Source organism: Ips typographus, linkage group LG6 (genome assembly GCF_016097725.1).
Source record: "Ips typographus isolate SLU linkage group LG6, UJ_Ityp_2.0, whole genome shotgun sequence".
NCBI lineage: Eukaryota > Metazoa > Arthropoda > Insecta > Coleoptera > Curculionidae > Ips > Ips typographus.
Window position 1 is genome coordinate 12,103,891 of NC_138427.1, and position 27,372 is coordinate 12,131,262.

The 27,372-nt window shown below is 34.5% G+C and overlaps 1 protein-coding gene across 1 annotated transcript; it reads left to right on the forward strand.

The window, feature by feature from the left end:
- On the forward strand, positions 1–27,129 carry LOC145730179 (uncharacterized). Its single transcript, XM_081981237.1, has 10 exons — positions 1–190; positions 19,900–20,198; positions 20,471–20,764; positions 21,700–23,910; positions 24,419–24,732; positions 24,785–24,987; positions 25,263–25,558; positions 26,085–26,342; positions 26,398–26,550; positions 26,604–27,129. The coding sequence occupies exons 2-10, from the start codon at positions 19,962–19,964 to the stop codon at positions 26,760–26,762; spliced, it is 4,125 nt and encodes a 1,374-aa protein (XP_081837363.1). The 5' UTR covers positions 1–190; positions 19,900–19,961; the 3' UTR covers positions 26,763–27,129.
- Positions 27,130–27,372: the final 243 nt, after the last annotated feature.

Consider the following 27,372-nt stretch of genomic DNA (forward strand, 5'->3'; position numbering starts at 1 on the left):
AATGCCAAAGGGCTCGCACGAGGCCATCGCGATAGAGCCGACCCTCTATTTCGTATATAGAGCGCGACTTTTTACGTTTCGAAAAACTTTTTGCGGTTAGTGAATAACGGCTCTAATTAACGGTGCAATTATGTTTAGTTGGTTTCATTGTTGGACGAATTATTTTTCGGATTCGTTTTGTTAAACCGCGGTAAGTGCCACATGGAAAAATATTGATCTGCTTTAAAAGAACATGAATAAAACTTGTTTCTGCTGCCGGGGCTGTATTTAGCCTCGAGGCTTTTTTACGATCGTACATAATTTATTTTTAACGTTGCTTTTAAATATTGATTAAAGATAAGATAAACCACCATAGTCTGAAAAATTGTTTATCAAGGCAAGGCTCAGCTAGGTTTGAATATTTCTTTGAAATATGTATTTTTATATTTAATTAGCTGTTTTTAAACTTTATTTTTGCAAAACTCTTCGAACAAAAATATGTTTAAGGGGTTGTCTTAAATCACCAGAAAATATTACTGAATAAATTAATATATCATGACAAGAGTAAAAAAAAAATATTTGATATAATTTTAATGAAGCACTCTGTATATTTTATGATTGGTTAGATAGATATAGATCTTTTTCTTTTAATTTCAAAATTATATAATAAGTTGACAATAAATTGAGCTGTTTTCGCGTTAAAATATAAAAATTGTAATGTTATACTTTTTCGAAATTACAGTTACCTAACCTAACCATTAAATCCACACATGACACCATGACGTAATTTAACAAAACAATACATTAACCAACTGTCAAATTACGTCAACGTGACGTCAAATGTAACGTTCAGCCTCTTTGATTATTCATGACAACGGCGATTTTAAAAAACAGTAAAATTACAATTTTTACTTTCCGTTAACTCGAAAATGAGTCAATCGAGTATTTATCGTGTTTTACTTACATTTGATAATTTTGGATTATTGGATGCGTTCGAAAGTTCCGTACGGATCGAAAATAGATCACTATTCAGGCAGAAAGAGATGACAACATATTCGTAATTGTTATCTATCAGCAATCACAAATGTTACCCAAATCAACAAAGCCCCAAATCTGTTTCGAATTCACGAAAACAAAACTCAAAAATTTGGTAATTGACGTCTCCTGTTATTTTTTAGGATTGACTAGTCAATCCGAATCGTTAATACGCGTCGTTTATATCGAGGATTGTATAACAGTTTATAAGCGGATTCAATTTGCTCAATATAAACGTAGTCTATCTAATAATCCTAAAATATACGGAGTGGTTAATCAACTTTGTTTTTTTTTTCACCTTTGCTATGGTCTTTTATTGTATTTAATAACGTTTTCTGGCCATTTAGGAGAAGTCGTATTTTTTCCTATTTTTAAAAATAATATCACCACAAGCTGGCTAAATATACGGATCAACCCTGTACATACTTTTGTTTGACCATTTCAAATACTTTCCTTGATCTATACACGTAATAACCTAACTAGGATATATTCCGTAAATATTCCTAGCAAGTTACTTAGAAAGTCCTACCTTACGCTTTCCTAGGTCTGTCTTAGTTAATTGTGTCTTGTTCCCATTGATATTTGTTATCATGGCCATTTTTGGCATCCTTTTTAGTATATTAATCCAGTGCTACGCAGTTTGAGCTAAAATACCTTTTGGGTAAAAATAAATTAACTTTCAACTTATTATCAAGTTGTACGTTCCTCAAGTTCTAGATATAGAAGATTCAGAGATTCTTTAGTAAAAAAGCTGTAAAAGTGACGAGTTTTACAGGTATTTACAAAAATTACACAGTTTTACAAAAATTAAAACTAGGACTACAGTCAATTGTCGTTCAGATCATATTCAACTATAAAGAGATAAAAGTTTCTTTTAATCTGTGTCAATTTAGTTATCTCCTAAACGACACACCTTAAAGCTATACATATTTGAAGACGTATGATTAACATTAGCCATTCTAATTTTTCCGTTCGTAAAACTGTTTCGACTCAAATTAACTTCTTGGACGTTAACTCAAAAGCGGTTTTTCACTCTCGACTCTCACTTCAAAGCTCCGGATTTTCTACTCGAGACTCACTTTAATTTCGTTTCTTACTACGGGAAAATTTGAATTGCTAATTTACTGCACTTGAAGTTAATAGACTTTATCGTGATCTGACAATTACTAGCGGTTTGAATTTCTCCTCGATGAATGCTAATCAATAATTTAATTGCTGCCCTATTCTAGGTAGTGCAACCTTCCTACGTGCAGAAAAAGCTTAATTGCAATCAAATAAGTGGATACTCCAATAATTCAAGCAAATTGAGCGAGCACAATAACAAAAACAAATTTGTATATTTCGTATTATCTGTATGAGCTCAGGGATATTAATTATAGTCAGACGAATGGTCAATTATTTAATCAATGCCTTTGTTAAACAGATATGTATTTCAGGATGAACAGAAAATACAAACAACCTGTTGTTTAGGCTGTAATTGACTATTAAATTTCAGAAAAGTGAAAATGTTGTATAATATTAAATTTTAGACAAATAAAATCAACTGCAAACGATCTTTCGTGTAAAACTGAAAATGCACCCTCGACATTTTGTATCTATCTCGAGACATGAATCTTCCTCGTAATAGTCGTATACATGAACCTCGTCTTTTTCATATTTCATGTCTGTGAGTATAACTCAGACGGACGTATGAAGGAAAAGCTTTATTGGATTGAGTCTCGTACAGTTTCAAATGTGACGTATAAATTTGTAGGCCAAATGCAACCATATAAAACGCAGAGAGTGAAGGGAAAAAGAGGTAAATCATGAAAAATTTCAGATTTTTTGAACGATGCTGCCAAGAATAGCACGAAACGATTTGAGAACATTTCAAGTAATATTTTTCTCTATCTAGGTCTGAAAGCCAAAACTGTAGTTCTGTCAATATGTTTGTTAAAGTGGAAGTAAAACAAAGCGAAATTTATTTTTACTGCACTACAACTACCAATCAAAAATGTTTAACAGAGCATAACTATTGAAAGAAAAGACGTAAATCCGAGGGGTAGATCGCCGAGGTAATTTGGTGTACACACTCGAGGTAATTCGAGGTATTATGGCACTTTTCCATTATTACGAAGCATTGTGAGGTATTACAAGGCATTACGAGGTATTACGAGGCATTTACAAAGCATTATAAAAGCAAATATAACCAAATTGACTGAAAATTGAACAGAACAGCATAGGCAACATTATTATGGTAAAATCTTTGTTACATGGTATTGAGTTGAAACAATATTTATTACAAATTATTATAATAATTTACCAATTTTTCAACATTTAAACTACATTTTTAAGGTCACGTGACTGTTTTTGACAGGTGTCAACTGGCTTTTACAGTGTTGCAAGCTCAAAATTGTTTTATAAACGTCACGTAACGTGTATTTTACAATTTCAGCTTTTACAACTGTCTAAATTTAATATACCAAATGATCAACATTTAAATTACATTTTAAAGTCACGTGACTATTTTTGACAGGCGTCAGTTGGCTTGGACAGTGTTGCAATCTCTAAAATGGCATAGTCAAAGTCACGTAACTAATTTTGACAGATGTCAACTGGCCTTTACAGTGCTGCAAGAAAAACATTTGAAATTATCCTGAGGCAGTTTAAATAATTTAGGGCATTAAGGCATTTTGATGTATTTCAAGAAAGTTTGAGGCATTTTAGGCAGTTTTAAGGCATTATGACTATGAGGCATTTTGAGCAATAATAGAAGAAGCATTGTAAACTATTTTAAAGGAATTTGAAGGTATTTTATATGCAAAAAGACACTTTGGGGAAAAAAATTATCGGCGGTCTACCCCTCGCGTAAATCTCAGCATAGGGTAGTTGGTAGTGATTGGTCAGAAAAAAGCAGCTTATTACAGCTTGTTGCTTTTTCACTCATTCTAACTTGATCATTTTCCTATTAAATTTCCACCAAATATCGATTATCGAGTTTTTTTTTGTATCTTACAGCTTTGACGAGCACTTCCAAACTCTTAAGCTAAGCATTCGCGTTGACCTGTTAAGGCCCTTTTCACGAGATTAATAACCTCTATTATGGAAGTTTGTTGGATTTTTTTCTAAGTTTACTCGGAACTTATGCGAGGTAATTTTCGAGGTTCGTTAACTTTAAATATGGCTAATCTACTGTGGCAATTTGGAAAGTTAATGTTTGCTAATGGCAGTTGGGGGCAAAGAGTCCTTGTTAACCTTGAAAAGTAGATTGATGTTGGATTTTACGTAAAAGTTTTAATGCAATAGGTGCACTGTGACTGTATGTGACACCCAGAATTGCTATCAGTGACATTTACGAGAAAGATGCTATTTCCAGGAATCAAGGGACTGCAGGAATATCGCTGTCCGTTTCCTGCGAATTGGAACTGAAACTGTTTTCGGTTTCAGCTTTATCGACAAACTGTCAAAAATAATGTTTTGTATGCATGTTAAGCGAGAAACCGTGTAGTTTAATAGAAAATCACTCACATTTGACGACACTCTGACAGTAATTGACTAGTTTTCAGTCCTCGTTTTTTTTTGTATAATTTTGTAGGAATTTAAATCGAAAAGTTTAATAATGTTTGTTTCAGCGAGGTTTTAAACATATTGCATTAAAACTCCATGACTGTTGAAGTGCTCGCTAAATAGGGAAAATTGAAACTTTATCCAATTAAAACTTTTCATTACGGTCACTGAATATAGGCTTAAAATTGAAAGATGAGACATTATCGGATGTGTGTATGCGTGAAATGCCCAGATCTGAATATGAATTAGCTTTACGTCCTAAGTCTACAGGGTGTTCCAAAAATAGGCAAAAAATATGTTGGTAAGTATGGAAATATCAAAATTATCCAAGAGAAATTTGAGATAAGAAAAGACCAGATAATCTAATAGAGATATAATTTGATGGATTGATTTTTCTTTTTAATTTCTAATGTATTCATTAGTTATACCTTAAAGTATTTTGCATAATTTTTTTGTATTCAAACAATACAGGGTGAGTCAACGATAGAGTAAAGTTCATTATTTCATTAGGTTCAAAAAATACAAAAAAATGTTTAATACAAAAGTTTTAAAGAATATTGTGATAAGCAAAGTTTAAAATTATTTTTGGATATACAGGGTTCATAAAGACACAGTTCATAAAGGCGTGGCAGATAAAATATAATTTTTTTTTTATTGAGATTGTACATACATAGAGATAGCTTATAAATAGTGTATATTATTAATCTCTAAATGCTGTTATTACAATGGGCAGAAAGGCCACTAGGGCCGATAGCCTTTTCTTTTGGAGAATAAAGATTTTATATACAGGGTGTCCGGAAAATACGTGTACAACGTTTGACGACAGACTCCTGACGTCAAAATATGTCGATCTAAGCCGACTTAGTTATATCCAAAATTGTCTCGTTTAGCCGGTAGAGGGCGTCAAAAATTTGTAAAAATATTGTTTTTTTACTAAATTACGTGAAAACCTGCTAATCGATTTTAATGAATTTTAGTATGTAGTGTGTATGTGTGTGTGTGTGTTTTTGTTTTTAGTTGTTTTTGTGTATTTTTTTGCTTAAGTAATGTTTTTGGTTTACTTAGTTTCTTACAATAAATAATTTCAACTTTATTATACCTACTTTGATGTATGCAGGTAATTGTAAATTTATAGTATTAGTCTACATACTAAAATTCATTAAAATCCATTAGCAGGTTTTCACGTAATTTAGTAAAAAACCAATATTTTTACAAATTTTTGACGCCCTCTACCGGCTAAACGAGACAATTTTGGATATAACTAAGTCGGCTTAGATCGACATATTTTGACGTCAGGAGTCTGTCGTCAAACGTTGTACACGTATTTTCCGGACACCCTGTATATATAATTTTTTTCAAATGAAACCTCCTATATTTTAACACATTTTTAGATTCTCTAGAAAATTTTAAAATTTTTTTGTTAATAATGTCATATAACTAAACCTAATAGTATTTTTTAATATTTCAGTTTTTTCAGCAAAATTTTTTCGGCAAAGCAACATTACTAAGAATAAGTAGGCATTACTGGGCATTAAATTAGTATTATAGAATCTATTAATAAAACTGAAAAGGTCTAAATTACATAAAAAAAATTATCATACAATGTTTTTTTTTTGGTAAAGTTTGGTAATTTTGATGGAATCCGTGGGAAAACAAGGAAGAATTATGACATTGACAAATTAGTCAACCTTGACGCCCTCTAGTGCCCAAACCATCCAACCTATTAACCCCAGTTAGGGAATTTTTAGAAAGCTCATTTCATTGGCTATCCACTGACGTATAAAACTTTACCAAAAGTAGTGCATTTAATCGAGTTTTTGAGGATTAAACAAAAGGATACACCAAAAAAGTGATAAAAAAATTGGTCAAATTTGACGCCCTCTAGTAGCCAAACCGCCTAACCTGTCAACCTAAAAAGAGATATTTTTAAAAAGCTCATTTCATTGGCTATCCATTGACGTATAAAACTCTAATAAAAACTAATAAAAATTTTAATTAAAATTTGTTTTTCATTATTGAATGGTGAATTAACGTACACGGTTGTCAAATTTGTCGACATATCTTTCCCTGCCACTACACACTCATTTCTGCTGGTATAATAAATTAGAAAAAAAATAAAAACATAAATCGTGTCAACGTGGACCATTTCGTATGGCCACGTCACGCTAAGGCCATGTTTTATTTAGTTTTGACACAACTAAAAATAGGCGGCGCCTTCGTATCAAAGTTATTGAATTAGTCCGTGCTCCAATTTTCCAAGTTTGAATAAAACGACGGAATTTAATCGATAATAGCACCCTTAAAAGACTGAAATTTTCCCGATTATGTATTTGATTATTAATAACATTAATCTGTAGAATAATGTTTCCGTTTATTTATTCATAAAGCGTACAAAAGTTAAGATTTGTGTTTCTCTAAAATACAAAACAGGCGTTTTTTTTTGACGTCTGCACCGGGTTTTGCGACACTTTAATATTCTTGGTGAACGTTTCCTGAGTAAATGCTGTTTGAGCCCCGTTTTCCTTCGTAGTAAATGACACATTACGGAAATATTCTCCCGAGAAATTTTAGCGCATTATGTAGGAATGCCGTGGAAAGATTTTACTAAATTTCCAGTAAAACTTTGTTTCCTCCCCTACAATGCAAAGGGAAAGTTACATTAATCGTTTCACCAAGTTGACGTATCAGCCCTGGGGAGAGAGAGACAAAAGGTCACGACTTTCAATCAGTTTTGTCCACTTTTTATTGTTCTCTATATTTAACAAACAACAAAATGAATTACTAATCGTTTAGCTGGAAAGTGTCGGGTTACGCGACAGCGACAATAAAAAACTTAATTTCCTTTTAGAGGAATAAACGAGGGAAATGGAAAGGCACGTAATCAAATTATTTCAAAATTTTAATATTTAAACGAAAAAAGAACCGGAGTTTTGCCAAGTTTCTGACACTTTTCCGGACGACGAAATTCCTTGAATTACGTCCAAAATGGAAAAAATTAGCCTTGTAAGGGTTACGGGAAAGTCGATTAAAATGGCAAATATTCTAGATTTAATCAAGTCATAACAATACTAAAGAAATAGAGTTTTTCGTAATTCAGTCACATTTTCCAATCTGCTTCTTATCCGATTTGGTATGGATGACATTGTCGCTACCGCATCAGGATAAAATAAAATTCGATTTTTTTTTATTGGAGAAGTGAAGATCCCGTCTTTAACGAAAATAATCACCAAAATTGTAATATGTACTAGTTTTAGTAGAAAAGTAGTATTTCCGGTGAATGAAAATAAAACTGTTGTTGTAAAACAGTTTATTTTCAACCAGGTATGTAATAACGTTATTTCTTATGTGTAAACCAGGTGGATGAAAGATACCTGCTTTTGAAACACACTTGACTTTACTGTTGTAGTAAAAACATTTAAAAATAATAAACCGTCATTAGAAAAAGGATAAAAATACTACAAACCTTTTGGTGTGCGTTGGAACCTGAGACAAAATACAAATTTGTCAAAATTGCACTTTTGCACAAAATTAACTATTTTTAAGATTGACCAGGGCCATCAACTGATAAAAGACTAAGACGGCATTTATCCATCGCTTTTTCAGTGTCACACCTAGGAGGACACTTAATTTATCTGCTCGGATGTTAGGCAGGCCACACTAGGCAATAATTCAATTTTCGTTAACTTGGACAGATTAAGATGGATGTCGCGTCATATAATAGATTAGAGCTGAACTCATCCAGCTGCAACGGGACCATTTAAAACGGTCAATTTGCCTTTATAACGTTCGCATTGGATCTTACAGCAATGTTGTTTTTTCCGGGAAAAACCATTTAATTCGGAAAGTAAGGTGGTTGCCTGGAACATATTTTAATTTAACGGAAAGATAAAACACAATTTATCCGGACACTCCCTTTTTAATTTAATGAAGTGGCGATTCGCCCCCGGTTCCGGATGATAATTTAAGGGCCCCGTTTTTTGTAATCAGTTATAAGCCTCCGCAATTTATTGACACACATAAATTGCGTGAATTAGGGCTTGTTTTTGATTTATCTGGAATAAATTATTACTCATAAGAACAAGATCAGTAATGTTATATTTTCGTGGCGTAAATCACGAATTAAATTGCCAGCTTTGTTAATCTAAAACGAACCGTCGAATCCATTACCGTTCTACTCGGAACCAATTAGTTGAGCCATTTTCCAAAAACGGCTTTCCGGGATTATTAAAATAAAATTTCATTATTGTTTATGTTGCATATTTACACTTAGAAAGTTGAGGCGGAGTCATAAATTAGGCGCCGGATGTACGTACGATGAGAAGTTTTGGGTGAAATTTCGGGGTTATTTCCTCACTAAAATGACTGCAATTCCAATTTTTGATTGAATGGCATACACCTAATATATCGTGCAAATTTCTGGAATTTACTATCCTAACTTATATTGGATCAGGATTAAATCATCCAATCAGAACAAAACCGAATGTATCTACAGCACTAAGGCCATAAAACAGTTTTAAATAACCCAATAAATCCTCGCAGCAAAGTTCCATGAGCGGTTTTCATTGCAGGAAATCATTTATTGTCTCGTTTTGTTCTGGCTAGAGTACGGTCATTTGTTTTAGCTGGAATTATTAAGGCGGACAAATTATCAATTTGTATCTCGCCCACTATTCCAAAACGGAGAAGTAATTAGTTCGATCATGAAACAGTATTTGGTAGAAATTACAACCGCGAAAAAAAATTTGAATCAAACGCGTCCCGGTGGAAAATGTTTGTTTTCCCTCTTTGCTACATTTCCGCTGTAAGGGAACGTGACGTGAAAGTAAAACGTGTACAAAGCATTACCCTCTATATCTAACTGTAACCGCAGTCGCATACATTTCCCAGTCTTTGAATGGACCGTTCGTTACTTCTACCTTGTACGACAACTTCAATTTGTGTATACACGAAGCGATTTAAGTAGAATATATTAAATAGAGCCTTTTTGTCACTTTGTTCGGTGTTAATTTGATCCAAAGTTTAATTTGTTAAAAGCTTCATTCATGTTATATACAAATATCCAGAAAAGCCAATAAACCAGTCAATAGTTAGTAAAATTTAAAGGAAGTTTTGAGATACGGGTTCTGTAGAAAATATGTCAAAAATAGATTGTCAAAAATTTATAATTTTTTGATAAGTGTGGCACATCATTAGTTTTGGAAGGTCTGTGTGTGGATGTTGATGATGGTATCTAAAAAACGAAACGTCGGGGCTGAAAACTAAAACTATTTTCATGTGCAATGATTTTCCAAAATAATCAATAATAAAGTGGTAAAAATAGAAAAGAAATTTGACTTTTTCGGTTTTTGTCGGATATCTCCGAAAGTAATGAAAATTTTGGAATTTTTTTTTAACAAATTATTTAGCAATACAATGCGCAGCTATAGTTTCTGTATAACACTTGCCTAAGTCTCTAGAAGCAAAAAAACAGATACACTATTTGTTCATTATTTCATTCAGTTCATTATATATTATTTTTTCATTAGTAGCATAATTCCTATGATTAATACAAATATGATGTTAATATGTGAAAAATATATTATTTATGAAAAAAAAGTATTCTAAATTATATGAGTTGCGAAAGACACGACTTTACACTTGGTTGTAGGTAAAGTCAGTCACACGTGCTCTAAGGCATTTTACGCACTCATGGAATTACAACTTTTTCCATATCGTGCGTAAAATGTTTCTTACAGCACTAGTTATTTAAAATACTATTTCTGTTATAGATATCAAGTGTGGTTTTGAGGGGTGATTTCTTTACAAAATTTGATAATAAACAATACTAACACATTAACTTGCTTTTTCTTCTAAACATTTGAAAGCAAAAATTATTTTGTTGAATTTGTTATCTCATGTTTGACGACAGAAAAAGATTCTATAGGAGATAGGACATTGATTTGGAAGCTGGAATCCAGTTTAAACATTATTTTTAATATCCTATGCAAATTTGTCTTATCTAGAAAGCATTTTAGTGCACCGCTGTCAACCGATATTTGCTCATTATGACGACCAGGTCAATAAACGTGCATACCATGTAATTATGCGTTTCTGGCCAAACATTTGCATACAAATATGAACGTTTTCATAAAAGGGTAATGGAAAATTGCTGTTGGAGAGTGTAATTGTTCAAACGGAAAGCCACATTTATATTAACCAGTAAAAGTGCAAATTAATGTTTCAGTTCATATCGTAACTGTTAAAGATGATTTTTTCCAACTTTTTGTGTAGTATTTGTAAAATTTGAATAAGACCAGAGTAGTTGGCAAAAACCATAGTGACCCAAAGAGGAAACAGTATTAGTCGGACAAAAACCAGAAGAGCAAAATTATTAAAACAAGAAGTGACAGAAAAATATACCAAAAATTAAACAAACGTTCAAGCTGAAGGTTCTATTTTCATTTGAAAGATTGAAATCCACTTCTCATGATGATACTGAAATAGAAGATTAATCATAAACAATCTCGCTTTATTTGAATTCGAAGATAGGCATAACAATCCTGGCGAGAGACAATAACTGTGAGTGCCGGTTAATTGAGCCACCCTTCAAACCTGGTGCGAAATGAAAACGTGTTCAAGCAAACCTAATGTATATAATATAGATTTATGATCTTAAAGTCTGTACGGGCTTTCCTATAACGCCCTGTCACCTCTATTAATCTTTCATTGAGGCAACGTGGAGGAGTGTAGTGTTGCCGGATAAATTGCCATTTATCGTGTACGAATTCAAGTCGCGGACTTTCTCCGAAAGAAAACTCCGATTTGATGAAATATGACCGCGAGACTCGGAATAATAAAATACCGAGTTCAATAAAATGATAATTTTCGAGAGATTATTATTTATCGCCGACTGGTTATGATAAAACGCGTACGCACTGGTAAATTTTGAACAGATTTGATTTAATCAACAGAGCGGGTGCCGCTAAAATTGCAAAATCGACCGAGCATAGCATCTGTTTGCGCCAAATTAAGGCCGTTTAACTAACTATTTTGCATATTCAATTATCGTTGTTACAGTTCCGAAAGCAAACTTGCTCCGCGATTACTTATTTGCTAATTCCGAATTATGGCACCCACATAAAATTAGCTTTAAAACAAACTACTGTCTGGTGTTAATGAAGAAAAGTCAAACTTGAGTCCTTTATCAAGAAAACAAAGTTAAAATGTTACCTCTTCTTCGTGAAACACCCTGTATATCAAAAACTTAGCAGCTCAACTAACTAGTATTTAATTTTCTTCATCACCCTATACAGAAACAGAACTGTTTATCCCGAACATACTGTATATTTTTTATTTTTTTCAGTCAGCTTGTTTCCTTATTTAAATTAATACTTGAAAAATTCAACACGTCAATATTACACTATGCGTATAGCGTATACAGGAGCATAATTAATATAATATAGAGCTACAGCATATTCCTGACATAAAAATATACGAATATGCTGTAGCTCTATGTCTCATTACTTATGGTCCACTCTGTATGTATTTTGTTTTTTTTTTTAATACTTGATACGTCATGATATAAAACATCTGCAAAAACAGTATTTATGTTAAGTAAATTTCGTTTCACTGATAAAAGAATAGCACACATAATATGGGACCTACACGTGACTTAAAATGACAGTTCAAAGCTACTGCCTTAATTCGAGTCGCACATTTGTTAACTGGGGAATGGCCAAAAACCTCCCGAGATATTGACTTAAGCCACACTTCCTTATGTTAAAACAAACCAAAAAAAAAAATATTGATTAATTGGGGACTAGTTGAAAATTTCATTTTTTTGCACGCGCTTCTTTTCCACCCTGTATAGTACAATGGCGGTGCATTTAAGTCAGAGTTTTTTCCACCAACCAAAAGCCAATAAATTAAGCTCAATAATAGTCCAAACTCAATCAAAATCTGTCGTTTCGTTTAGAAATGGCAAATTTTCTAAAAATTATGTATAACTAACTAAACGATGTATAACTGTTGAATTAACTTTACATCATCCTTAATTTGATTTTTCTCACCCTTTATTAAACCAAAGTTGAACGTAAAATTGATCAGTCGACTCTAAAGAGTTGTAGGTATCTTTAAGAGTTTTCATCGTCGAAATTTATCTCCCCAATCAAACCTTTTCGCGCTTCATTTATCACTTCGGCTTTATCTCGCGCTCCATTTCGCTTCCTTTTTAAAATCGGCGCGTCAAGGAAGCTCGCGATTGCGGCTTCTTACAGGAAAAATCCTAATATTTACCCTTCTTCATGTAGGTCTATATTTTGTATCAAAGATAGATCTACATTGAAAAATATGAGGTTAATTTACCAGCAAGAGAAAATTTGTTACAAGCATTTTAGCTTTTAGTCTTTAGTTTTTAGTTATCTTTTATTTTCTTTTGCTTCGTTTTCTGAAAACGAGTCTAAGTGACTGTTCAGATTTGTTTCATATGGAAAAACTTCTACACTGTGTTTACTTAAACCACCCTTTTTCCGGTGTTACAACTGCGCAAAGAATAATAACATACTTACTACTCATAGTAGGGCTAAAGAGGAAACTCCTGAAAACCTGCTTTAGAAACGAATTCTTGAAGTTGGAGGAGGACCTGCAAATGGTACTTACCAAGTCCAAATCTAAAATTTACGTTTACTTTTAATGATCATCTACAAATGCTTGTAAACGATCCACAAATTTATTACAATCACATTGACTTGACAACACATTCGATCGAAAACAAGACCGTGATTGTATTTACTAAAAACGGAAATTGGATCCATGAATATCTTATTCCAGAATGGCAATATGTTCTTGAATCGGGCTTGGTGATAGTTTATGTATTCATTTCATGTTGCAGAATTTCCGATCGGGTTTTTAATGGTCCTAGACGGGTTAGAAAATATTTTCCACAGTTTCGTTCTGGAAACAGTGATAGATTCCCTCCCGGTCGCGTATTCATAGGGGTAGTTTTATGTCGTTGCAAATCTCGTAAAAATACACACACCCGCTTGTTTGTTGGACACGTATTCTTGTCACCTGCACAATGCCACACACATTTCAGCTAATAAATTTCAGGTGCGTGTCAGAGAAGATAAAACTTTAAACAAAGGCCCCAGGAAAAATGGCCCAAGAGTTATAGCTTGGGGTAAATCTTTCGACCTTTAGGTAAATTATTATTTAGGCTTGGAGCTCGCCCCTATTGGATTCTCATTTTTCGGGCTTAGCCTTTTATTGATACAAACAGTCCGGCTTTAAAGGGTGGATTGATCAAAAAGAATGTTACCATTCGATAGATTGAGACTGTAATTTATGGTAAGCAAAAAGGAAAAAAATTAACTACAAATCAGAAAGTTTTTGCTCGACTCTAAATTGCTTTTCCTTCGTTCAAAAAGATATTCGTTTCCAAGGTACAAAACCTTTTCTCGCAATAAAAACATCGTTAAGACCGTAAGCAGCTTACCCCCATATTTTTTGCGCTGTTTTATTGATAAAAACCCTTCCGAGGTTCGCGGGGGTAACATTAGAAAATAACCGTTTATTGTCGCATAAAACAGACTGCCCTAAACTTTTCAACAAAGACCTTCAAGAACTCATTGTACGCGCAAAGATATATGTATTGTTGTAAGAACTTGAAGGCGAGACATTAATTTCGGCAACAATGGAACGTTGCCAGAATGTGAGGGAAAATAGCTGATGGGGTTTTCGGAAATGGTCGCGTTGAATGGACGCCCGAAACCGAAGAAAATTGAAAAATGACGGCCTTTTTAATAAAAAAAAATTCTTAGTATTTTACTATGAAATAGTTCAATCAAATCAATACACCCCAAGTTCGTGGAATTATATCTAATATCTACAGTGTGTCCATAAAGTATGGAATAAATTCTATTCAAATTTAGGGAGTTATATTTAAATGCGCATTTTTTTAGAAAAAAATTAGATATACAGGGTGTCCCAAAATTGAGATATGACCTTCCAGTTGACATTTTCAAATAAGAATTTCTATTTTTTATTGCATTTATGGATTCTACGTAACATTCTGGGTTTATGTCGATATACAGCTTTTTACGAAAAAATAACTTCCATCGTACACATCGGGCTGGTGTTTAATAACAAATATCCAGAAAAGTCAATAAACAAGTCAGTAGTTAGTGAAATTGAAAGGGTGTTTTGAGATACGGCTTCTGTAGAAAATAAGTCAAAAAATGGACGTCCTGCGATTAACGAAGATGAAAAACTAAATATTTTATTATCTGTGGAAGAAAATCCACATATTAGCATTCGTCATGTTTCCCGCGTTATGATATCCCTTGTTACCTCAGCAGGATGGTGCATCCCCGCATTATGCAATAAACTAGACAATATCTAAACAAAGTAGCATTTTCCAACACATGGTTTGGAAGGCGCAGATCAATTGGATGGCCTCCAAGATTACCTGATCTCAACCCTTAGCATTTTTTGTGGAGCCATTTCAAAAATTTTGTTCATTAAACTAAACCTGAACCAATTGACGACTTGAAAATTAGAATTAGAAGAGAGTGTGCTAACTTTAGTCAAGAAACCATAAATATGGTCCAGCGTGAATTTATCGATCGTTAGGGATAATGCCAGGCACAATAAAGGTTTCAGTTTGAACATTTAAGTAACTAAATAATTATTGTTTTTTGTTATTAAACACTATTTTCAATAAAACATGTTATAATTTTTCAACTGTCATTTTCTCAAAAACAGCTGAATATCGACATAGGATATGCTACACGAAAAATCGATAATTGCAATAAAAAATGTCAACTCGAAGGTTATATCTCAATTTTGGGACACCCTGTATATTTATTTTTTTTCTCAAAAAATACGTATTTAAAATTTGTCTGAAAGATAATTCCCTGAATTGTAATCGAATTTATTCCATACTTTGTGGACACATTGTATATGCACTGAACAAGAGTTATGCCTAAGCTGGATTTTAAGTTGAACGCAGTTCTTGACAGTTAAGTTTCTGGAAAACTTTCCGGAAAGAGTTTGTTCGTGTCAGAGTATCTGGTTTATAAACCGTTATAGCGTCTGAGTTTAATTAAAAATACAAACAACAAAAACTCAGAACAACTCTACTTAGTATGAAACACCATAATAACTAGCGATAAAAAAAGCAACATTATAGGATTCATTCTAAGCGGTCTATGGTTTCGAATCAATTTAAATAGAAAAGTCGATTGCTCGGGGACGGAATTACCCTGTCCCTATCCCTACGATTTTAGTTCCGCAAATCCATTTTCCAAGGCGCAAATCCCTATTTTTATGCCGAGAAGTGACGATTTTCCAAGCCATATGACTTCATAGGATCGGGGGGCAGCAATACTCTTTTCGTTTGCGGCAACTGCATTTTTCGGTCCGAAAATATGCTCTTTGCGCCACCCCTCCTCCACCCGTCAAATCTCTGGAGATATTTTTATTAGGAGTCGAATGCTAAATGAAGCGAATCCACTTTCCTAGAATGGGATTCGCGTTTGACAGGTCGATTGGATTTTATTCCGCATTTTGAATGATATCTTTTGAGCGTCTAGTTTAGTCGCAATTTTTATTTAGTTACTTTTTTAAGAAACCATCTCATAGAATAAAGAAGAAACCAAACAAGTAAGTAACTAAATTTTCTAATAAAAGTGAGCTTTTAGTGAAACTTGATACAGTTTTCTAGATGTAACCTAAACCATATTCAAATACCAAAGCGGTTTGAACCGATTTTTAATTAATTAGAACAAATTCTAGTTCTAATTAATTAAAAATCTGAGGTTCTATTATTTTTTTTATTGAAAACATAAACTAAGTTTACTGGAGTAGAAAATTTACCTACGCTTCAATATTAATCCATGCAAGAATACACTAGGCTTGAACTCCCGAGTAGACAATGGGTTTAACATTATGTAAATTAGTTTCCAGTAAACTCTGCGAATAAATCGGCTAATTTATTAGCGACACAATGGGGTAAATTCGTGCATTTGTCCCTTTGTGTTCGCGTTTTGTTGTTCGGCCCAAAATTGCGCTCCGACTAGTAAACGGTTAGGATAGGTAAGGTCCGACGGTAATTGTTTGTTAACTTAATTTACAATCGAATTATCCGGTTCAAATCCATCCAAAAAAGGCAACAAACTAGGTGTGGAAAACATCGAAATAGCAGGTAGTTTCCAATCTTGGGCGGTTTCCAATATGTTCTGGAAAAGGGGAGCGCCCTAAGGCTAAAAGCACACGCAACGACAATGAAATTCATATCCTGGGGCTGTGGTTATATTTAATCTTCCTCGGCCTGAGCAAATTGAAATGAAGTGTCCATATAATGCAGATAAGTGAAAATATGGATTGGGCGGTAACTCTAATCAATAGAGGAGACCAAGGGAGCCGACATAAATTTCAAGGGTTAATTGGACGGTTTTGACCGAATGATGAAGGGCCACTAGTTCAAGTGTTATCAATGGTCTCAAATAGGTAGAAATTTTATTGATTCAGGAAATATTGTATCAACTTTCGATTACACAACAGAAAAATGTTGTTCACCAGCTAAGAAATAAAAAAAACAAATTATCCAGCATCAATAAACCTGATTATAAGGAATATTTCAAATTAAGTCGCTTATTAAAAAATTCTCTGGATGAACTAAAAATCCTCAATTTACCTCACAATTTTATTAAATTTCCTTTCTATGGCCCTTAAAAAGGTCTTAATAATAATCTCCAAAACGTGCTCGGTTTAATCTTTATTGATACAAATTTGCTGTGATCGAAGCGACTAAAACTCAAATCTTTCCCCGCAAAATTGAGGAGTTAATAAAGTTCAAATAGTTGTACAGTTCTTAAAGAAAATACCTCCGAGGGAGAATGATTTATTTGTCGTCTTCGCCCAATTTTAGTTGAAATTAAATATTATTCTTTATGTGTGATTTAATTAATTTCTTTAGATTGCTAACGGGTAAGTTAATCCTTAAATCCAAGCTTTTCAGGTATATAAATTGATTAATTTAACGAATTACTTCCAGTTGGTAGTAACCTGACGAAAGGTTTTTGTACTTAAAATAAAGTAACAAACAAGTGAATGCACATCGAGAGAGAAAGTAATTATAGGTGAAAAGAAGTCATCAACTATATCCAGTCCGATTACACGTTGGGGTCCCTAATTGGTTTTCATTATAAAATTAAATTTCCTGATGGAATGTTTCGGACGTTTTGGCATAGTGTCGAACAAAGTTTTGGGTCATCGATGATTTGTAACTTGTCAGAGTATCACATTGACGAAGGTCTCACCTCCGAATTCTCAAAAGTGTTGAGGAAAAATTGTAATACTCTATTAAACTTGATAGTGCTGGTGCTTGTTTAATATTAACTCTATATTATATACAAGGGCTTAAACTGGCAGCTTCTACTCTAATTAACAACATAATTGTTACTATCAGCTATTCACACTACGCGTTCATTAACTAAAAGATATAGCTAAACCATAATTGCTCATTAACTATACATGGCAGCTTCCAACATACTGCCACCTGCATAAGTTGTTAAGAGGAAATTACCTCAGATTTCAGCTCTCTTTGTTGCATATCCTTTAAAATGAAAATTCCAATTATTAAACCTAGAACGTGTTTAAGTTTTGAAGGGCTAGAAAATAGTTTTTCAGGCACAATCTACACGTTATCCATGCACAGCTCAAAACTGCCTGGATCGTTATAAATTTCCATCAATAAAGATTTAATGGAGCTGGCTGGCCCATTATTAATAAAACGGCTTTTTTAAAGCGTCCCTAAATTTAATAAATCGAGGCAAATGGGGCCATCTATAATGGAGAAGGAATTTTTATTTAGAGCATTTTTTCATACTGCTAGTATATAGTGACAGTAGGTCGTGTTTTGATTTCGTTTATCATTGTCTGAGTAAATAACTGCAAAACGTTTATTGCTTTTTTGATTAAACCAGACATTAGCTAATATTTTAACATTTTCACTAAATGGAAAGCAATTAGTTTGTTTTACCTACCAGGGCTAAGTAATGGTATGAATTTTGAATTTTGCACTTTTTACCAAAACTGTAATTTTTTGTATTTTTGATAGGTTGTAACTTTTTTATTTGAACTCCTATCAATTTTGCTAAACCGCTATTAGAAAAAAGATAAAAAATACTACAAAATGAGCCAAAACTCGCCTCTCTAGATCCTCACCAGGAGGCCAAAAAAAAATTTGAAAATTTTTCGTCGCTTGTTTTCTGACAGTCTGACAGCTCCAAAAGACTCAGTATGATGCACTACTTGCATTCTGACTGTAACCTTATTTGCCCTCTCTGAATTTGTATTTTTTAAATAATACGAATTTCTATTCGTGACAATATCAACATATCAAACCAAGCCACTTGACCTCACTCTAATGTATCCCAATATGCCTAGCACTAAACTATTAATTAACCAACATACAGCCCTACATAATATTCTAATTGTGCGTAATCCCTTTCCGAGACTATACCCCTTAACTTTTAGGGTTTGCAATTACATCAGGACCGAAAGGCCACATTAAAATCATCTGTAATATGAATTAAACATTCCATAACTAAATAACGTGAACCTTTGTGATGCTTATAAGCCCCTTTAATGTAAAGCTAATATTACATTATCCGTGTTAATGCGGTTATTGTTATTGGAACGTTTCCCAGTTTCACCAAATTGCAATTGGGTAATTTTTTCCAAAAATTAACCACATTGTCTTGGTGAAAGAGTATTTTAGCAGGCAATAAACAACAAGGAAATATGGGCATTGAAAGGCATTAATAAAGGCCGAAAAACACATCGAAACACAGGACTATAGACGCGGACAGAATTGATGGTCTATAATGCTTCCTAATTTACTGTTCGGAAACTTTCTAGCGGCTTAAAAATGAACGAAATTAAAATTAATGGCTTCGTTACCGAACCCAACGCTTTTCCACGCAGCTTCGATTGGATTTCCCGCAATCCACTTCATCGGAGCATAAAAGTTATTCGAAAAGGATTTTCCGAAATTGTTGCAAGCAAGTGACGGTTAATGTGTAAATTCAGAAATCTTAAGCAAAGTGAAAATAAAAGAAAATATTAAATGTTATTTCAATTAACGCCAGGAAAATCCTCTGGTTGATTTTTTAAGCTATTATTTTCCTTCAATTACCCTACAAGGTTCCACACTCCAGTCAATTTTCATTTCAATTATTTTTAACCTTAATCCCTAAATCGCTTTCTGAAAGTAAACCATATAGAGATAACAATAAAGTTAATTGTATCAGCATTATTCTAGCCATACCTGATTTGATATTACTACCATTGTTCTAGGTCTAACCATTCAAGATGTCGCCACCCATCATCATCATCATACCGCACCCTCTATTGACGTAATGTACCCGACCTGGATCATTCTGACGTTCGTTGTCGTAATAATATGGGGGAGGGCAAATGGGGGCAATAAACAATGCCCCGATCCGGCCGTCAACCCATCTTGTCACTGCTACGATTTTGAAAACGGGATCTATCTGGAATGTCCCGCAGCCACTGCCCAAACCCTCAAAAACCTTCTGGAATCCGTCAACGTATCGGTACAGTCGCTTTCGATCTACGAGCCCGACAAAGCTATGGTAATTTCCTATAAAAAATACTTAGTACAGCATTTACAGGTCTATAAAGATCATTACGTTTATCGTGACTTTGGGGGTACTTGAAAAGTTCAATTTCTTCATCCTCCTGCAAAAATACGTTACAATAAAAAATTTGTACGAAGTCGTTAGTCCTATTTAAGCATTTTATAATACTTTCGAATCCAGAAAAGACCTCTTGTAGTGAAAACTTTTGACCTAGTGCTCTACGCCTGTAATCACAAATGTTGATCTTAAAAGAATTTTTGTTACAGATAAAATTGCCAAAAAACCTCTTTCCCGAATCAGCAATAATCCGCCATATTCAAATATCGCAATCAAACCTGGAAGAGCTGCACGACGAATCGTTGCAACCGTTAAAGCCGTACCTGGAAAGTTTCAGTCTGGTATCGGCCAAACTGAAGGAAATTCCACAAAAGGCGTTCAAAGGTCTGGCCAAATTGATCGCCTTGGACTTGGAGGACAATCAGATAACCGAAATTCCCAGCTACACTTTTTACGGTTTGAAATTGAACAAGCTCAGCTTGAAAGCTAATAAATTACTCAGCGTAAGTAAGGGCACCTTTTAATTTCCTGCAATGCAATTCTCGAATTTCGATTTGCCTAGTTTACTGGACTCTTTAAGCAAAAAATATGATACTGAATTTAGTATTAATTTTTTTAAAATGCCATATCCATCTAAGTGGACATTCATTTCAGAATAGTTATTTGAAATTCAAAAAGAGTCAAGGGTAATTCAGAATAGTCATTTGAAATTCAGAAATTGTTAATTGCAATTCAGAAAGTATTCAGTTTAATTTTTAACCTAAATTTTCTTCCTTTTTTCATAACATCATTGTATTATAAAGTATATTAATGTATTAAAGTGCCTTGGAGCTTTGGTAATTTTATCCATGCACAAATTACCTACTACAATAATATAACCATACTTACAATTGTTGGACAATGATGAGGGTAGCTTTCTGAACGGGTTGGCATTCGCGATTATTATAGTTAAAGAATGATTTACTATTTCATTAATTTACGAACCAGGTGCTGGTTGCAGAATTCGGGACGACTACACTTTGTGGCACGAGACGGAGTCTTCTGACTGTCTTCTACCGTCTGCCTTTGAATGTTCTGAATTTCATTTAATGATTTCTGAATTTAAGGTGATTTTTTCCGAATTGCACTTGATGGTTTCTGAATTGCAGTTTCTTATTCTCTCTCTTAATACATTTATTTTATTAAGTTGTTGAATAAAACTGAGATAGTCATTCCCTAGCTCTATGTTTTCTCATGCAAACACTGAAACCATTAGAAGGTTGAATGTATAAAATAACAAACTGCATTTCGTAAAAAATAACAATGCAACCAAGCAGATAAAACTCCGTCCCTAACAGAAATAATTTATTTAAATGATTCCCTTAAACTAAACAAAAATCATAGTAAACTGCACTATGTATAGAACAGATTATTTAGAGAAAAAATATTTGATTTTTAGGCTACCGATTACTCGTTTGCCGGATTGGAAACAACACTGCTGGAACTGGACATATCCGAAAATAAACTGCGATCGTTCCCCATGAACGCGCTAAGACGTCTGGAACGACTCCGGCATTTACGTTTATCCTGGAACGAAATTAGTTCCATTTCCTTTGACACCTACTCGGAACTGAACTCTTTGCACTACTTGGACCTCAGCTTTAACTTCTTTCAAATCGTTAATGGAGAAACTTTCCAAGTATGTCCCTACATACAAACTTTGTCGTTGTATTACAACGCGATCGAGATGGTACAAGAGGAGACGTTCCACAAGTTGACTGAGCTGATCAATCTGGATTTAAGCCATAATAAAATTATAGTTCTGCATTCGAAAACGTTCAGACACAACCGGAAGCTGCGATCGATTGATTTAAGTCATAATCATTTGCATTACATAAGTGGAGTGTTTGCTTTCCTGCCTGGATTGAAAGAGCTGTTCCTGTCCGAGAATAATATATTGGAGATTCTGGATGACGCATTCACGAATTCCTCCAGTTTGTCGGTGATTTACGCTCAAGACAACGCTATAAGCCGTATAGAGCAAGGCGCGTTCGTAACGTTGGCCAGCTTGTCGCAACTCCATTTAAGTTCCAATTTCGTTCCTTACTTACCGAGAAACGTTTTCGTCCAGAATTACAATTTAACTTCATTAAGTCTCGACAGCAACCGGCTGGTCGATTTAGAGCCAGGTACGTTCGGGAAAACGTCAGCTTTGCGAGAGATAAGACTGCAAAACAATAAAATCCAATCTATACACAAAGGCATATTTGATCCGCTACCCGAATTGCTTGAGTTGCACTTGCAGCACAATGAAATAACTACAATTGAAGAGGGCGCTTTCAGCACTTTGCAATGTTTGCAACATATAAATTTGCAGGGAAACGTCATCAGGGACTTAGGGGATGTGTTTTTGCACAGTTCCACTAGTTTAGTGTCCTTTCAGTTGGATAACAACGCCCTCGTCTCCCTACACAATGACACCCTGAAAGGACAATCTAGTGTTCAAATTATGTGGTTAGGACACAACAAATTAACTCGAATTGAACGTTCGGTGTTCATAGACTTGGAGCAAGTGCAGAAACTTTTTCTAAACAACAACAGTATAGGTTTTTTGGAAGATAGAGCGTTCGAAGCCATGCGTTCCTTAAAGTTCCTAGATTTAAACGGCAATCACGTGAAGCAAATTACTTTAGAAACTTTCGCAGAGTTGCACGATTTAGAGGAGTTGAATTTGTCGCACAATCTGATAGAGAGGATCGAGGGCAGAGCACTAATAAATTTAAAAAAGTTGAGGATACTGGATTTGTCGTTTAATCCGCTGGAAATTTTACACGATTCGATTTTCCAAGAGGGATTGCCTATTAGAGTCCTGAGCCTAGTTAACTGTTCCATTGCCAAGATAGGACCGGATGCTTTTCGCGGTTTGAACAATTTGAACGACTTAAACTTAGCCGACAATAAATTGTCGGTTCACGATTTACGACATCTTGATATTCCCGGTTTAAGAGTTTTAAAGTTGTCCCGTAACAATTTGAGTGATCTGGATGAAGAAGCTTTAAACGGACTACCATCATTGCAAGTAATCACTTTAGACAAGTGTTCAATCTCTAGTCTACCGGTAGGGGTATTCTCAAAGAATAAGAATTTAATGAAAATTGACTTGAGTGACAACCACTTAACGGGACTAAAACCAGGAATTTTTGCTCAACTAAACATACTCAAAGAACTGAAACTGAAATTCAACAACATGTCCCAAATCCCTTACCAAGCCTTGTCAAACATATCAACCATGGAAACGCTGTCACTAGCTCACAACAGTTTTGTTATCCTGGAAGCCTACCAACTAAACGGCATGTCCAACTTAAGACACTTGGATTTGAGTTACAACTCCATTTCGGGATTAACCGGTTTCAGTTCGACCAATCTCAACCAATTGTTATCTGTTGATTTGAGCGGGAACAAGTTGACCACGTTGCCTGCCAATTTTTTCCATCAGAGTCATCTTTTAAGACGCGTGGACCTTTCGGAAAATCAATTCACTCACATTCCCAACGCCGCTTTATCCGAAATTACCTTGCCAGGAATGGGATGGCTCAATATATCCGGCAATCCAATAGTAAACATGCACGAAATTATTGGATCTGTACGCAGTTATCCGTCTTTAGAAGAGGTAAGTTTGAATTAGATTTGAGTAAATATTTTCTAGTTTCAATTGGGGTCTTCCATGATTAATTTCATATTTAAAAAGATTTAATTATTTATTTTTTAAAAATACTCACTTTAATTTTGATAGAATAGTATTAATAACCTATACAGGGTGTCCCACAACGGACACCTATAGATATAAGGAAAACTACTGAAAGGAAAGTTACAGGTTTGTAGAAATGTACAAAAGAAAAAATTATGCTTTAGTGAGACAGACCTTTAATTGGAAAAACTTTTTCCAAAACAAACAAAAGACTATCCTTCTTGTAAAATAAAGTTACAGCTAAGTAACTTGCTTATTACCAAGTTGACGTGGAATTTCAATAGTGTTAGCAGTTATGATCGAAAAGGCGTGCTCCAATTAGGAAAATACAAACTTCCGAGTAAACTCTAGTAATGATAGTAAACTCGTTTTTAAATTAATTATTTGTTTTATTTCATTTTCTAAGAGTTTATATTGAACTTTTCAATAGATGCATTTACAACACAGCGACTTGATAGTCGTAACGAGCAAGGAATTCGAATTATTCCCCTCATTGCTCCACCTGCACCTAAGCTACAATAAAATCCTGAAAATATCACCGGGAGCGTTCAGTACACTCCACCAACTAATCTCCCTGGATTTGGGAGTAAATCAAATAGAAATCATACCGCAGGAACGTTTATACGGCTTGAGTGGTCTGCGAATTCTAAATGTGACCCACAATCGTCTGAAGGACCTGGACGAATTCCCCGAAGATTTGAAATCGTTGCAGATATTGGACGTGTCCTTTAACAAAATTAGCCGGTGCGTGCTTTTTTAACGCTCTACCAATCATGTGATGTATAATCGATTGCAGGCTGAAAAGTACAACTTTCCACTACCTCATCAATTTAGCTGAATTGTACCTGCACGGCAACTGGATTTCCTTCGTGTACACGGACGCTTTCAGTCAATTGAAAAGACTGAAAATTCTGGATTTGAGCCGAAACTATTTGGAACAAATACCGTTGGCTGCTTTGAAACCTTTGGAAACACAAATTCGAAACATACGAACGCAAGGTGATTCATTATAAAATGTTACTTTCAAAAATGAGAAAATCATGGTTCATTATATTGATTGTAATGACATAGGATGTTCATCAAAGATTGTTTTATTTGTATAAATAGAACATCATTTTCTAAATTAAGATCATCTGATATGAAGACTAGTTTCCAGCTCAGAAACAGGAAATGTCAAGTTTCATTATTATACATATTTCTCTGATTACTAGTTGGAGATTCCCTTTGCAAAACTAATCTGACAGACATTTTTAATTTGTTTTGCCTTTTTCCAGACAATCCTCTAGCATGCACTTGCGAGTCTGAAGAGTTATGGGAATGGTTCAAAGATCATCGTAAGCAGATGAAACACCTTGAAAATCAACAGTTGAAATGTCAAAGTCCTGAAAACCTTCACGGTAAGGTTTTCGTCGAACTGGACCCTGAACAGTTCTGCAACCAACCCATCGTGGTTAAACTTGGTATTCAAGACATCCAACCGTTTTCCGTGATTGTTTCGTGGCAGGCACGCAACCATTCCGGCCTGTTCGGCTACCAGTTGACTTACTATCCGGTCGACAACCAGGCCGAGGTAAGTCTAATAAATTCGTTCGAGTTGGTTTATCCAACGTGGGACAAAATATATTTCATCGAGGAGAAAAAAAGACACGTCAGCTCAGTGTCTTAAATCCTTACAAATACAACCTATTTTAAAGGCTTATCCAGGGCCGTTCGGGAAACGTGCTCTTTTACGGAAAAACAATTCAATCCGAAAGGAATATAAGTCCGAAGCAATCGTGCTCTTGTAGATAAGGATTTCTTTTATTTCATCCCGGAGGATGGGCCCGACAAGCAAATATTTCAAGCGAGCGCAGGAATAACCTCCCGGAAGTTGTTTTTACTGAGGCTGTCGATTTTGCCGGTTTTATACCGTAAAAATGTCGTTTCAACTGGGTCAAGGATCTAGTTTATGCGATTTTACAGATTGAAAACGTTTTCTCTAAATCTGATATTTATATTAGATCGTCCTTTTTTGTTTTGTTTGTTTGTTTTCTTTATCAGACAACAGTGGTGGAACAGATTTATTTTACTACCTAACCTAACTTGTTTGATTGTAGATCAGGGGAAAAATTCTAGATCAGTTTGCAAGATCCCAGAAACTCACTGACCTTTTCCCAGGAACCAAATATAAAATCTGCATTCTGGCTTTGGGTAGCTGGATGTCGTCCAGACGACGCGCCACCACAGAATCCAAACTATCCAGGAAATCACCCAGAAGCAATCACACTGGCTTCCATAGTAACGATGGCTTCGAGATGCTTAAAACTGAAACTTTGCCCCTACTGATCGATTCGTCTACTAGCAAATGTTCTGAGGTGGTTGTGACAGGTTTGTCAACTGTTTCACCTCTAAAGTGCGTGTCGTTATCAGGTTGGTACACTTGGTGAACCTGATTTAAGTTCACTGCAAGACCACGCCATTGGCACTCAATCGATTTTAACTAGAAGACTGGGACTGATTGTGGGCTGCTGCTTGGGATTTGTCGTGTTCATTCTTTTAGTTTCAATACTGGGTTATCTCAAAGTAAGTTTAACAGGACTGGCAAAAGGACTGTATTATTACTGGGTGTGTTGCAGGTTAAAAAACAGAGGCGTGCGTTAAAACGCGACCAACCAACTGCCCCACCCGATTACATGTCTTATCGACACTTTTCGATTCAGAGCGGTGAACACGCAGATCGATCAGGACATCCACAATTTATCACCGATATCAGTAATAAAACATCGCTCAATTAGTTTGTTTCCCACTCTATTGTAAATAATACATTAACAAAACCCGAAACATCGATATATCACATATAGGCTAGAGCAATAAGAGCACTTTGAGTAAACTAGTGACAACACTGCCGGAAAAATCATTTGAGTTAGCTACTATTGGTTTTGTAAAAATTCAATAATCCACATAATAAAAGTAAATATATATGTTAACAAAACTAACAATTATTAGGTATGTACTACATATTAATATCTGGAATACACAGGGCAACTAGGTATTGAAACTTTTTTTATATAGACCAATTATTGCGTTAATTGTTGTTAATAAGTTTTATATATTAAAATGTACATACTTCCTTAGGAGACTAATAAAGGAGAAGTTAAGATATTTCGTTTTTCTTGTTCTGTCCGTTAGACGTGGAGAAGCGGATATCACGTGATTACTCTCTGAGTCTGTTAAGTAGTAGTAACGTGACTGTGTATCCATGCATCCATATTCAAGTGCATTTGCGTAAATCACAGAATTGTGATTGGTCAAGAAAAAGCAACAAGCTGATTTTTTTTATCAATCATAAACTACTCACAATGCTAAGATATACGCAAATACTGCATTATTTGTAGACTAAGAAGG

What these genes read in the sequence shown, in the direction of transcription:
- LOC145730179 (XM_081981237.1), top strand. Translation starts at nt 19,962, where the DNA reads ATGTACCCGACCTGGATCATTCTGACGTTCGTTGTCGTAATAATATGG. An exon ending in ACGAGCCCGACAAAGCTATG is followed by an intron (nt 20,199 to 20,470) that starts GTAATTTCCTAT and finishes TTTTTGTTACAG; the next exon opens with ATAAAATTGCCAAAAAACCT. An exon ending in AAGCTAATAAATTACTCAGC is followed by an intron (nt 20,765 to 21,699) that starts GTAAGTAAGGGC and finishes TTTGATTTTTAG; the next exon opens with GCTACCGATTACTCGTTTGC.